Consider the following 13,335-nt stretch of genomic DNA (forward strand, 5'->3'; position numbering starts at 1 on the left):
TTGGGAAAAGGCGGGGTATAATAATAGCCACATATCATCGACAAATTGAACGCCACAAACAGTACCTTTCGTATCATATTGTGTCAAAGGCACTTTTCTGTGGAGTTGGTTTGTACATTTGTCTGTGAGTCATCGAACAGAAAGCAACAAAGCAAAAAGAAAATAAGGGGGCAGTGCACATGTGAATTCATCCCAAGAAATGTAAGCTAGGCAGGATTATTATTATTATTATTTATTTATTTATTTATTTATATAGCACCATCAATGCTACTGCTTTATAATGGTGTTGACAACTGTTGGGGCCAATGACACATTCCATATACCTTTTTCAAACCACTTTCAAAGTGTTATATCTTGCTTGGTTATCTGGCCCTAGTTTTACAGCTGCAAGAAAGGCCAATGCTATTTTGGGCTGCATTAATAGAAGTATAGCTTCGAAATCATGTGAGGTCCTGGTTCCTCTCTATTCGGCCCTGGTTTGTCCTCATCTAGAGTATTGCGTCCAGTTCTGGGCTCCACAATTCAAGAAGGACGCAGACAAGCTGGAGCGTGTTCAGAGGAGGGCAACCAGGATGATCAGGGGTCTGGAAACAAAGCCCTATGAAGAGAGACTGAAAGAACTGGGCATGTTTAGCCTGGAGAAGAGAAGATTGAAGGGAGACATGATAGCACTCCCCAAATACTTAAAAGGTTGTCACACAGAGGAGGGCCAGGATCTCTTCTCGATCCTCCCAGAGTGCAGGACACGGAATAACAGGCTCAAGTTAAAGGAAGCCAGATTCCAGCTGGACATCAGGAAAAACTTCCTGACTGTTAGAGCAGTACGACAATGGAATCAGTTACCTAGGGAGGTTGCGGGCTCTCCCACACTAGAGGCCTTCAAGAGGCAGCTGGACAAGCATCTGTCGGGGATGCTTTAGGGTGGATTCCTGCATTGAGCAGGGGTTTGGACTCGATAGCCTTGTAGGCCCCTTCCAACTCTGCTATTCTATGATTCTATGTTGTTCCCTGACTACTGGGATGAAGAAGTTGGGTTTTCTTAATTGTTGACTGTTTGCTTGTTTTGGCCATCCTTGTGTTTCAGTTCTATTGTGAGGCTTACTGCATTTTTGGTTGAGGTGAAAAGTTCTCCAACATGCCCAGAATTGTTCTCTCCCCACCTTGTAATTACAGAATCTCTCTCTTTCACTCTCTCTTTCTCTCTCTCTGTCTCTCTCTCTCTCTTTCTTTCTCTTTCTCTTTCTACAAGTCAAATTGTCTTCTGAATCTCATCGCAAAAGTGTCGCTTGCAAATTCAAAGATGCCGTATAAACCCTACAAAAGGTGCCAGTCAGGTCAAGAACATTTATTTGTTTATTTATATAAAAAAAAATATCTTAGGCTTTTTTCCTTACTTTTCCAAAACTGCTCAAAGCCACGTAGAAAAAGTGCAAAAAACCCCAGCAGAGTTTAAAAATTTAAGTGAAAAGAAAAGCCAGAATTAAAACACATGCCCACACACTCACGCCCACGGCCATACAATAATATTAGTCAATTACCAAAACAGGATATGAGAAGAAGGAATAGATCTAAGAAAGAGAACAGCTGGGCAGCAAACTTAACAAATGTTTTCAGATGAATAGCGGAGTGTGGGATTGCAATCTTTATGAATAAAAAGATATGTATCAGCTGGCAAAAAGTATACAGTCAGGGTCTGGATAGTGTTGGCTCCAGTGGGTGGGGATTACGGCTAGAGCCCCCTCTAATAATACACAATCTAATTGTAATCCTTAGAACAACCCTGCAGTGAATTTATTATTACCCCCTATTCTATCCCACTCCTAATTTCTGTTGCCATTTCTCACTTTGTTTGAACATACAAAGGCACCTACTACCTCTTAATGGGAGATGGTGGGAACTGAACCCAGGAGTCTTCTGCACAGAGAACACCGTGCAGAGGAGCTAGGGGTCCTCCCGGAAGGGGAAATGGAAAATCCTCCGCTTACATGATCCACCTTTTCTAGGTGAAGGGGGTCCCACTGAGTGTGTTTCATCTGAGGATCTCCAAAATCCTGAAACCAGCAATAGGATTAGCCCTTGGGCTATGGCTTTGAATGCCACTGATGCGCATGAACAGAACATGAGCATTGTATGGGCTTACACAAAGGTTGTATCCATTAGCAAACACAATACACTGGTCTTCCTCAATCTGGTGCCCCCCAGATGCTTTGGACTACGACTTCTAGAATTCCTGACCCTTGTCCATACTGGCTAGAGCTGCTGGGAGTTGTAATCCAAAACATCTGGAGGGCACCAGGTTCGGGAAGGTTGAAATACACACAGGGCAGCATCTCATTTAGAAAGAGGGAAGCACGAAGTAATAACTCTCAGAGTAGCAATAACGCCTTTTCTGCCATGTGGGTTTTCTCGTGTCTATTCAGTATGGCTCTCTGTGTGAAGCTTTCCCCGCACTCATGGCATTTGTATGGCTTCTCTCCTGTGTGGATTCTCTGATGTCTGAGCAGGACCTCTTTCTGATTGAAGCTCTTTCCGCACTCGTGGCATTCGTAAGGCTTCTCTCCCGTATGGATCTTCTGATGCCTCACCAACGAATCCCTCCGGCAGAAGTTTTTCCCACACTCGGGGCACTCGTACGGCTTCTTCCCCGTGTGGATTTTCTCGTGCCGAATCAAGCTCTCCCGCTGGCTGAAGCATTTCCCGCACTGGGAACACTCGTGCGGCTTCTCTCCCGTGTGCGTCCCTCTGTGTCTTACAAAGCCTTCTCTCCAGTTGAAGCTCTCCCCGCACTCGGAGCACTGATACACCTTGGGTCTCACATGGATTCTCTGGTGTTTAGCGAGGTAATTCTTTTTCTGGAAGCGTTTCCCACACACGAGGCATTCGTAAGGGGTCACGCCGGAATGAAGAAGCTGATTTGTAAGCAGCCCCGATTTGCAGCGGTACCATTTCCCACCCCTGGAGTGCAAAAACCTATTCACCCGCGTGTGCCTTGCGGGGTCCTTAGTGGCCGTGTGGCGACCTGCAATCTCAGTGCATGCCACCCACCCCTCCGCTGGCCTCTTCCTCTGTTGCCCCTCAGATTCATATCCTTGCTCGTGAATCTCCGCCACCAAAGATGCCTTCCCTTGGGATATTTCCAGCGACATGCTGTATATTTCCTCTGGCTCCCGACTTCCTCGCTGAGAATCCTCTTTCTTAATTTTAAGGGGTTCCTCATCACCTGCGGGCACAGAGAGAGAGAGAGAGAAAGAGAAAGAGAGAGAATCTAGACATATGCCCTGGAAAAAGGAGTAACAATGCAGTGATTTAAAATAGATTTGAAACAGCAGAGCTAAAAGACTTGGGGCATGTCTAAATAGGGTGATATCCCAGGGATCGTCCCTGTGCGTCCGCATGATGCACAGGGGATCCCAGGAGCAGGGAGGGATGATCCCTGCATTTCCCCGGGATATGGCCCTACACATTTTTCGTGGATTTTCCCGCGGTCCCGGAATGATCCCAAGACCGCGGGACGTGTGGGCAGCCATCCCGGTATAGTCCCGGCTCCTCACGAGTAAACATGAGGAACTAGGCACAGGGCACGGAGTTCTGCAAGCACTCCGTGCCCATCGGGGGCGGGGGAGCAGGTTCGGGGCTTTTTAAAAAAACAACAACACTAAGCTTTGCTGTTTCTTTAAAAAAAAATGGCGGGCACAACGTTCTCTTCCTCTTGGGACGTCGCACGCCATGTGTGGACTGATGGGGGCGATCTCGTGATCATAAAATCACGAGATCATCCCCCCTCACCCCCGTCATCTAGCCGTGCCCTAGGATGCTGAAATACTGAGAAAATAAAAAGGTCTTCACCTGGAGGAAGGAAGGGAGAATTATGTGTGCAGCTTTGCATGGGTCCCTGGCCTGGAGTAGACCCCTTTGTAACCACCTCCCTTCCTCATAAAGCCCTCCAACCCCATACCTGAGATGTCGTCCGGCAATGCTTCACCTTCCTCAGAGTCCTGGCTGAAAACCATTTCCCCTTGTTCCATTTGGGATATCGCCTCCGGTTTAGGAATCACAAATCCTCCTTAAGGGTAGGAGAGAAAGAAAGAAACAGGGAATTGGCCGGAAAGAGGCACTGGGGGCGAAGAATATGGACGGATTCCAACCTCATCCATTTCAAGCCCAGGATAATCTCCTTGTTTGATTTTAGGCCGGTGATTGGGGTTACGGTGAAACGGTCATAGAACTTTTAACAAGTGGGTCCTGCAACAATATGTTGCGGCGTAGAGTGTCCCTGTTGTGGGTTTCACCCAGCCAGCCATGCCCATTGCAAAGGTATTCTATTCCATTCTCCCCTTTCCCCAGCCTGAAGTGCCCTGCTGGATCAGACCGAGGGTCCATCTGGTCCAGCACTCTGTTCACACAGTGGCCAACCAGACACTGGTTGGCAGGGACCAACAAGCAGGACACGGTGCAACAGCACCCTCCCACCCATGTTCCCCAGCAACTGGTGACAATAGGCATGCTGCTTCTGATACTGGAGGGAGCACATAGCCATCAGGGTTAGTAGCCATTGATAGCCTTCTCCTCCAGGAATTTATCCAACCCCGTTTTAAAGCCATCCATATTGGTGGACATCACTACATCTTGTGGTAGTGAGTTCCATAGTTTAACCCTGTACTGTGCGAAGAAGGCCTTCCTTTTATTTGTCCTGGATCTCCCACCCATCACCTTCATGGGATGATCCCTTTGGGTTCTAGTATTTTGAAAGAGGGAGAAAAAAAGTCTCCCTATCCACATTTTCCGTACCGTGCATAATTTTGTGCACCTCTATCATGTCTCCCCTAAGCTTGTTTCTAGGTTGGGAGAGGTCAGCGGGGTCTTTCTGCCAATTCTGCTGGCCTTCCCCAATGCTTACAGTCGGATACCGCCCATGATACATAAATATAGCAAGGGGCAATCCTGTAGGATCTGCCCTTGATTCTCATAAGCCACAAAAGTCGGAGGCTTACGGTTATTCAGTGCAGAGCAAGAGATGGCTTCCTCTGCCATCTCTCACACTGCATTTCAGTTAGACGGGCTTTACTGTTGGTCTAGCCAAGGTGTCACGGAGGAGAAGGGAAGGAGGCCGGAAGGCAGCAGGACACAACGTAAGCCAGCCTCTCCCGTCCCCTTCTCCCCTTGCCCATGCAAATACCCCGTTTACCTTCCCTCCGAGGTCGATTTTTTGACCTTGGAGAGGCAGCTGACACGGGTCTTTCCATGCTGGCTGCGAGGGGGAAGGGCCGGGAGCTCAGATTCCTGGCTCCAAGGTCAGAGCGGTGTCTCTGACCTTGGATGCAGAAATCCGAAATAGCTTATGCTCCCCCACCCAGCTCCGGCTGCGTTCACACAACACAATAGTTCAATGGTGGGTTAATAGTCAACTCCATGGTTGATCATCAAGGGGTGACTCTCCACACAACATGATTATAATCAACTGTGGTGTAGACAGTGACAAGCTTAGAAGATTCGTCAACTTGACAGTCTTTTAGCCTTTAAAAAAGCAATAAAGACTGATCTGTTCCAGCAGGCCGATCCAGTGGAATTTTAGAATGTTTTTAGGATGTTTTAATCATGTATACTATGTTTTTAATCAGTTTTTATGTATTTTATATACACTGTTGTTCCCCGCCTCAATCCAAGTGGAGAGGTGGGTGAGAAATAAATTATTATTATTATTATTATTATTATTATTATTATTATTATTATTATTATTATCAATTTTAATGACAACAGGGAGGGAAGGAACTACCACTAATTGTCAAAAGGCATGCTCCCTATACAGGAGAGCTCAAAAGGCTCCCATCGATAAATACGGTCCATTAACAAGTTCAAGATCCATCAGTATTTAGGAAATATATTGACAGTGGTTCAGATCAAATATGACAAACTTCTTCGGCTGTTTGTCATTCATATTATTTGGAAGGAAAGCCAGTTTCACTGAGGAAGGGAAATCTCTGCTAGGTCAAACGTATTTTTCCATGAATAAACCAACGACCTCACTTCATAGACTGGCTCTTCCTAAAGGCTCCGGAAAAAACAGACTTACCCAAAGGACGGATGTCCTCGGAGTTCTCCTGCATGACCTCCCAGTGCATCGTTCCTTGCGGGGGGTTTAACGCAGCCCACTCGGCATGGTCCAAAGGCACAGTCGTGTCATTCACATTCACACTCCTCTAGAATCATAGAATAGTAGAGTCGAAAGGGGCTTATAAGGCCATTGAGTCTGACCCCCTGTTCAATGCAGGAATCCACCTTAAAGCATCCCTGACAGACGGCTGTCCAGCTGCCTCTTGCATTTTTATACCGCCCAATTGCTGAAGCTCTCTGGGCGGTTCACACAACATGCAGTGGATTTAGGGTGACCATATTAAAAGGAGGACGGTTCCTCTACCTTTAAGGGTTTCATAGAAAAGGTAATTTCAGCAGGTGTCATTTGTACGTGTGCAGCACCTGGTGAAATGCCCTCTTTATCGCAACAGTTAAAGCTGCAGTAGCCTTGCCTTCTTTGTATCTGGTCATGCTAGGCAGGGCTCCTGCAACTTTAATTTCACCAGGTTCCCCATATATTCAAATGACACCTGCTGAAATTCCCTTTTCTATGCAACTGTTAAAGATACAGGAGCCCTGTCCTCCTTTTCATCGGGTCACCCAGCAAAAATATGTAACAATGTTGTTATTATTATTTTCTTACTCTATCACTGTCAAATCCAAATCTCTAATTTCTCTCTTAACATTTGCTACATAACAATGCAGTAAATAAATAAATGTTTACACAGAAAAAATGGCCTACAGCTCCCACAATGCCTCAAATAAATCTTTTAAATAAATATTTTCTATGCAACTGTTAAAGATACAGGAGCCCTGTCCTCCTTTTCATGTGGTCACCCTATGGTGGTCATCCTATGCTATGGTTGGGGGCCCACATAATTTTTTAAACCGCTTCTCCCCTGTATCCCATCACGATTATATAGGTCTAGTTCTCATCAAAGAGATGTATCTGGACTGTACCACTGGATACTACAGGTGGGAGCTGAGATACTGGAATACATTAAAAAAAAATCCCTGTACATAGAAAACTAGCATGTCAGGGGGAAAACTAGATTAGAATCTTTCTCTCCGATATGCTAGTTTTTTGTGTTCAGAGTGTTCTTCAAAATATCCAATATCCATTTTATATTATGGTTTTATACTGTTGTTTATACTTTGAATGTTTTTAATTTTTGTGAACCGCCCAGAGAGCTCCGGCTATTGGGCGGTATAGAAATGTAATAAATAAATAAATAAATAAATAAATAATAAACATGTGATTTCTCCTCTCCCTGCACCGAAAATGCTTTAGTCCAGATATGTTACCTAGAGCTGATGATCTCAGTGACCTTGAGTGCCTCTAGTTGAGGAAGAAAAGTGGGATAAATGGTTTCAGAGCAGGTTATTTGAGGGACTGGTTGCACCCATATAAATCTGCCGGGGTCTTAAGATTGATCTCTGAGGTCTTGCTCGCGGGTCCATGATCAAGATCCATCCAACTGGCGGGCACTAGAGATAGGGCCTTTTCCGTGGTGGCCCCAAATCTTTTATGTTTTAAACAGATTGCAGAGTTGTGTGTCATACCTTCCCTGAACAGCCTCCATCAGAACCTCACGTACCTCAGTAAGCCCAGCTTCAGCCATTTCTTCAGGAGGAGGTACCAAACTGGGATGACTGGGAGACATAACCCCATTAGCTGTGAAAGAGGGAGGAGGAGATTTTAGAAGAAGGATGAATTATCTATATTCCTCCGCTAAACTAATCCCCCATCCCATAAATGCAAAATATTACTCTAATATCCAGAAATATCTCTCTTCCTGCAAAATCATCCTCTTCTCTCTACTGTCTGGACCAGGAAAGGGAGGCAATAAATGGTTAATTCTTTCTCTCATATTATGATCACTTCACCATCCTCCAAGGAATTCAGGGTGGTGTAAGTGGACCATCCCCCCTTTTTTCTTCAGGACAGCCCTATGAGGTATTATTATTATTATATTTATTTGTATCCTGCCTTTTGCCCAATGCTGGGCCTCAAGGAGGCATTACAAAGTTTAAAATATGCATTGGGGTGGGGGGGAACAAAACCATAAACATTTAAAATACACAACAAAATTATAAGACATTAACATAGATGGAGGGGCAGACTATTCTCCAAAGGCCTGCTGGAACAAAAAAGTTTTAGCCTGCTTCCAAAAGCCCATCAAGGAGGGAGCCAGCCTAGCTTCCCCGGGAAGAGAGTTCCAGAGCACCGGAGCAGCCACCGAGAAGGCCCTCTCCCATGTTCCCACCAAGCGTGCCTGTGAAGAAGATGGGACTGAAAGAAGGGCTTCTCTAGAAGATCACAAAGCACGGGCAGGCTCATAAGGGAGAATACGGTCTTTCAGGTAACCTGGATGACTGGCCCAAAGCCATACAGCTTTTTAGCTGCACTGAGATTTGAACCTGGTCTTCCCCAGTCCAAGCCCATCACTCTAGCCCAGGGGTGGGAAACCTTGGGCCCAAGGGCCAAATCCGGCCCTCCTGGCAGTGTAGGCTGGTGGCTCTGATGTCAGTGGGGCGGTGAATCCGCTCTGGTTTTCAGTCAGAACTCTAAAGGAGCTATCCAAGGTATACAGCTCTTTGGCAGGGATCCTACCCCAGGCCTGCAGTACATGTTGGTACCCTAAGAGTTCATTAACATGGGTTTCATTAATTTAATGGGTTTCATAATGAACCCATTAACATGGGTTCATTAACATGAGCTCCTAACCAAGGCCTGCAGCAGGTGTTGATACTGTAAGAAGTTCATTAACATGGGTTTTATACAGCTCTTTGGCAAGGCTCCTAACCTCGGCCTGCAGCAGGTGTTGATACTGTAAGAAGTTCATTAACATGGGTTTTATACAGCTCTTTGGCAAGGCTCCTAACCCAGGCCTGCAACAGATGTTGACACTGTAAGAAGTTCATTAACATGGGTTTTATACAGCTCTTTGGCAGGGCTCCTAACCCAGGCCTGCTGTACATGTTGGTACCCTAAGAGTTCATTAACATGGGTTTTATACAGCTCTTTGGCAAAGATCCTAACTCAGGCCTGCAACAGGTGTTGACACTGTAAGAAGTTCATTAACATGGGTTTTATACAGCTCTTTGGCAGGGCTCCTAACCCAGGCCTGCCGTACATGTTGGTACCCTAAGAGTTCATTAACATGGGTTTTATATAGATCCTTAGCAGGGCTCCTAACCAAGGCCTGCAGCAGGTGTTGATACTGTAAGAAGTTCATTAACATGGGTTTTATACAGCTCCTTGGCAAGGATCCTAATATAGGCCTGCAGCAAGTGTTGATACTCTTAGAAGTCCATTAACACATATTATGTACAGCTCCTTAGGCCTACAGCAGGTGTTAGTAACATAACAGGTTTTGTCAGGAAAAGGTTAGAATGTTGCAGAGGATTCTGGGAAGCACACACTCTGTACAGAATGCCACCCCAGCCTATGAGGCCTCACCACTTCCTCACATGAGTTGAGAGCAACCCTTGCCATAGCTCTGCATACAGCAGGGTAAGATTGGCAGTCAAGGGGAAAGCTTGTTAGCCATTACTGGTCTTCTAATTGAGCAACCCCTGATAAGCTTCTGAGGAATCCCAGGAGTTCCTGAAGAACAGAACGCTAGGCCGACGAATCCTCACCGAGTAAACAGAGATCCTCGTCTGCTTCCTCCTTGGCCTCTGTGTAGTTTTGTCTCTGAGGCGACCCCTCTGCTTCTGAAGGACTCAGGGACACTTCCTCCAGCGGCACCTGAAAAGAGCAATGAAAATCCTACTCAGAAGAAAGAGAGGCAGAAGACAGAGACAGGGCATCAGGGGGGCTTTAGGGCTGGGGTAGAAAACATGGAGCCCATCAGCCACATGCAGCCCCCCCCATTCCCTCCGCCCCCCCAGTGTGGCCCCGATATGGTGGTAGCAGAAATTGTTTTGGGAGGAAAATGGCAGTTTTAGCAAACAAAATGCAACCCTTTTAGCGCTCCGAAGATCAGGTTTAGAGGGATTAAAAGAATTGTGCTGCCCCATGGACTGCAGAGCACCCTGCAGAGTAGAGTCAGATGCAGGTGGGGAGTGTGTGTGTGTGTAAAAATGTCCTGCCCCTGTTTTACAGCATGAAGGTCCTGCTGTCCCAGAGGGAAGGATTAGACTTAATGGGCATAAATTACAGGAAGGGAGATTCACACCTCCCCCAACATGAACTTACCCATACAGTATGTTCATCATCTATGTTTCTCCCCCAGGTGCCTCCTCCGAGGAAGGCTCAGAAGGCGGCAACCAGGGAAAGGGACTTGTTAGTGGTGGCCCCTCAGTTATGGAATGATCTCCCTGCTGAGGCCTGCCGCCAACATTTTTATCTTTTCAATGCCAGGTTAAGACCTTCTTCAGATTTGGGATTCTTCTTATTGTTGATTATTTAAGATATATGTGCTATTTTGTATGTGCTGTCTGCTGATAGGTTTGCACACAGATTGTTTTTATACTATGTGAAATGTATTTTTAAGGTTTGGTATTCTTTGTAAACTGCCCGGAGAGTTTCGGCTATTGGGCAGTATCGAAATGAAATGAATGAATGGACGAGTGAACAGGGGTAGAAACCTCACCTGCCATTCCCAAGTCTTGGCCTCTTGGGGACTTAGGAGGAACTCGTCTGCCACTGTTTGGGTGCTGGTCTCCGGGTCCCACAACCTTATCCGGCTCTGGATTTCCTCGGGCAAGATGGCTAGGAACTGCTCCAGGATCAGCAGCTCCAGGATCTGCTCCTTGGTGTGTGTTTCCGGCTTCAGCCACTGGTGGCAAAGCTCCCGGAGCTGTCCGTAAATCCTCCCTGGGTCCTCGACCTCTTGGTAGCGGAATTGCCTGAAGTGCTGTCGCAGTGTCTCCATCCGGTTGGCTTCCCCTCGCAAGATGGCCGCCTTCACTTTCCCATAGTCCTCTCTGTCTCTAGCTTCCAAGTTGTTAAAGGCCTGTTTGGCTTCTCCACTCAATGCCGGCAGGAGCCGGGCCGCCCACTCTCCTGAAGGCCATTGGCAAGCTTCGGCCACTTGCTCAAAAGACTCCAGAAAGGCCTTGGTATTGGCCCAAGGCCCAAGCTTTGGTGAGTTTCCCCATCCCGAGCAATGGCAAGCCAACGCCTTCAAGAACTCTTGACACTGGGCCATCCATCGCTGTGGCAAACTATCTCCAGGTTGCTGCATACCATTTTGTGGTGCTGCCTGCTTTGGCAACTCCTTCAAACACATCACCTTGACAACGTGTGGGGCCTTCCCTGAGGCTTCTAACCTCTCCTCCATTTTGAATTCTGGGTCTCTGTTCTCAGCTTTAGAATGGGAAATTTGGCAACCAAATTTAGTTAATAAATAAATAAATAAGTAAACCCTCCTGCGTTGAACTTTGGTGGGTATTATGGGGTCTGGGGCTTCTGACAAGTCAGTTCAAGTGGCAGACCCTACAACATTTTGCCTGGCCTTTCTCCAAGAGTGTCCCGCGGTGGAATTCCTGAATGGTAAGCAGGATTGGTCCCTGCAGGAAAGAGAAGGATGGAACAGATCCCCATAGAACATAAAGAAAGATTCAACTGTTGTCAAGAACAAAATGGTTAGTGGGGAGATAAAGCCCCCAAATGCAGACATTTTAAAGAATATATTAATTAACTAATCTTAGTATTTACCAGGGTGGATAAAAATCAATGATTTTGTTTTTAAAAAATAAAAAAAATGATTTTTTAAATTTAAATTGGCTTTTTTAAAATAAAATGCTTTTTGAGGAAAAATCTATATAAAGATGGTTTTCTATTTAAGATACATTACAGTCCATGTAATAAGGATTAGCTTTTAATGATATAGCATGAGGCTGTATATTCATGCGATGTTTAAATTTTTTGTTAAATGAATTCCATTAATCCAGTCACAATGTCATGCTCTTCCAGAGGTTTCTGTAATATTATTGGGCAATTTTTCTATCTAGAAGATATTATTAGAAGATATTATCGCAGATGCTTGGTTTTACAGTTCTCAAAACTGTGAATTTGTGTCTGCAGAAATCACAATCCCATTGTGCCTTTGCAAATCTATGTACGCAGAATCAAACCCTTACCTCTTAAGTGCTAAGTTTAAAAAAATTCAATGAATAGAGTGCTCTCTTTTTGGGGATGGGGAAAGTCACATGATTAAATCGAGTCTTTCTGAGTCGTGATTTAAAATGTAAATCCACCCTGGTATTTACATATTATTATTATTTAATAATAATAATAAGAGGTGCCCTGCCCTCTTTTGAATCTGGTCACTCTAGTATAGCTCCTGCACCTTTAACTGTGGTGATGAAGAGGGAATTTCCCCAGGTTCTCCATATATACAAATGACACCTGCTGAAATTCCCTTTTCAATACAACTGTTAAAGATACAGGAGCCCTATCCTCCTTTTCATAGGGTCACCCTAGATGACTCCATAAGATGCCCTCTGCATGGTGAAGGTCTTAAATAAATAAATAACTACAGATAAAGTAAGACTATGTTGAACATGCAGGTGGATCTCTCTGCAGCACAAGTGAGAGCTGTCCACACATGGAGGATGAGGGTGAACAGACTCTAGATGAGAAGATACAGAAGACAGATTTGACTCCCAGCATGTTTTTAAGCTAGAAATGAAGTTCTGTTCAAGCTCAAAGGCAACATTGAGGGAGGGGTGTGTGTGCTTAGCCACCTCCCCGCAGGCGATCTCTTTGGTTTCCAACCTCCCCCCGCCCTCCTTCCACCCCCCAGCCAGGACTCTCCTGCCCCTCTTTGCTGCTGCTCCATCTTTCCCCTTGAGCTAAATCTGCCCCTTTAAACTCACCTCTCTCTTGCAGCCATACAAACGCTCGCATTTGCTCTCCCAACAAAGCAGGAAAGAGACCGCGGCAGAACATGACACTACTTCCAGGTCCACCCCTCTTCTCAAATTTCCCAGTTCCTCCAGGAATCCGGATTTAACCCCTTCTCTCATGCATCCACCCGCCCCACCAAATCAGAAGTGAACAGGCAAGAAAGAGAAGAGCCAGCCTGCAAACCTTACCCTGGGAGGACGAATCCCATTGAACTCAATGAGACTGACTTCCCAGGAATTGGGGGGCTGAAAGGTGGGACCGCGCTGCAAAAGGGGGGTCTAAAGGAGAAGGATGGATTTGGGGAGGGGGGGCAGGACCAAAGAGTCAAGCGCGCCCTCCGATTTCCGGTCCTCGTGTGAAAGAGGGGGAAATCGCCATGGGGGGAAGAAAGCCTGCCCAGT

The 13,335-nt window shown here is 45.9% G+C and overlaps 1 protein-coding gene across 1 annotated transcript; it reads right to left on the bottom strand.

Moving 5' to 3' along the window:
* Positions 1-1,594: 1,594 nt before the first annotated feature.
* On the bottom strand, positions 1,595-11,366 carry LOC134396178 (zinc finger protein 684-like). The gene is made up of 6 exons (XM_063122583.1): positions 10,674-11,366; positions 9,718-9,826; positions 7,671-7,747; positions 6,071-6,197; positions 3,956-4,063; positions 1,595-3,220 (listed from the first exon to the last, which is right to left on the bottom strand). Exons 1-6 carry the CDS (start codon positions 11,361-11,363, stop codon positions 2,367-2,369), a joined length of 1,965 nt encoding a protein of 654 aa, XP_062978653.1. The 5' UTR covers positions 11,364-11,366; the 3' UTR covers positions 1,595-2,366.
* Between the last annotated feature and the right edge of the window lie 1,969 nt (positions 11,367-13,335).

The sequence above is a fragment of the Elgaria multicarinata genome, chromosome 3, assembly GCF_023053635.1.
Source record: "Elgaria multicarinata webbii isolate HBS135686 ecotype San Diego chromosome 3, rElgMul1.1.pri, whole genome shotgun sequence".
In the NCBI taxonomy this organism is placed as follows: domain Eukaryota; kingdom Metazoa; phylum Chordata; class Lepidosauria; order Squamata; family Anguidae; genus Elgaria; species Elgaria multicarinata.

What these genes read in the sequence shown, in the direction of transcription:
- LOC134396178 (XM_063122583.1), bottom strand. Translation starts at nt 11,363, where the DNA reads ATGGAGGAGAGGTTAGAAGCCTCAGGGAAGGCCCCACACGTTGTCAAG. An exon ending in CGAGGACATCCGTCCTTTGG is followed by an intron (nt 4,064 to 6,070) that starts GTAAGTCTGTTT and finishes CCTACCCTTAAG; the next exon opens with GAGGATTTGTGATTCCTAAA. An exon ending in ATTGCCGGACGACATCTCAG is followed by an intron (nt 3,221 to 3,955) that starts GTATGGGGTTGG and finishes CTGTGCCCGCAG; the next exon opens with GTGATGAGGAACCCCTTAAA.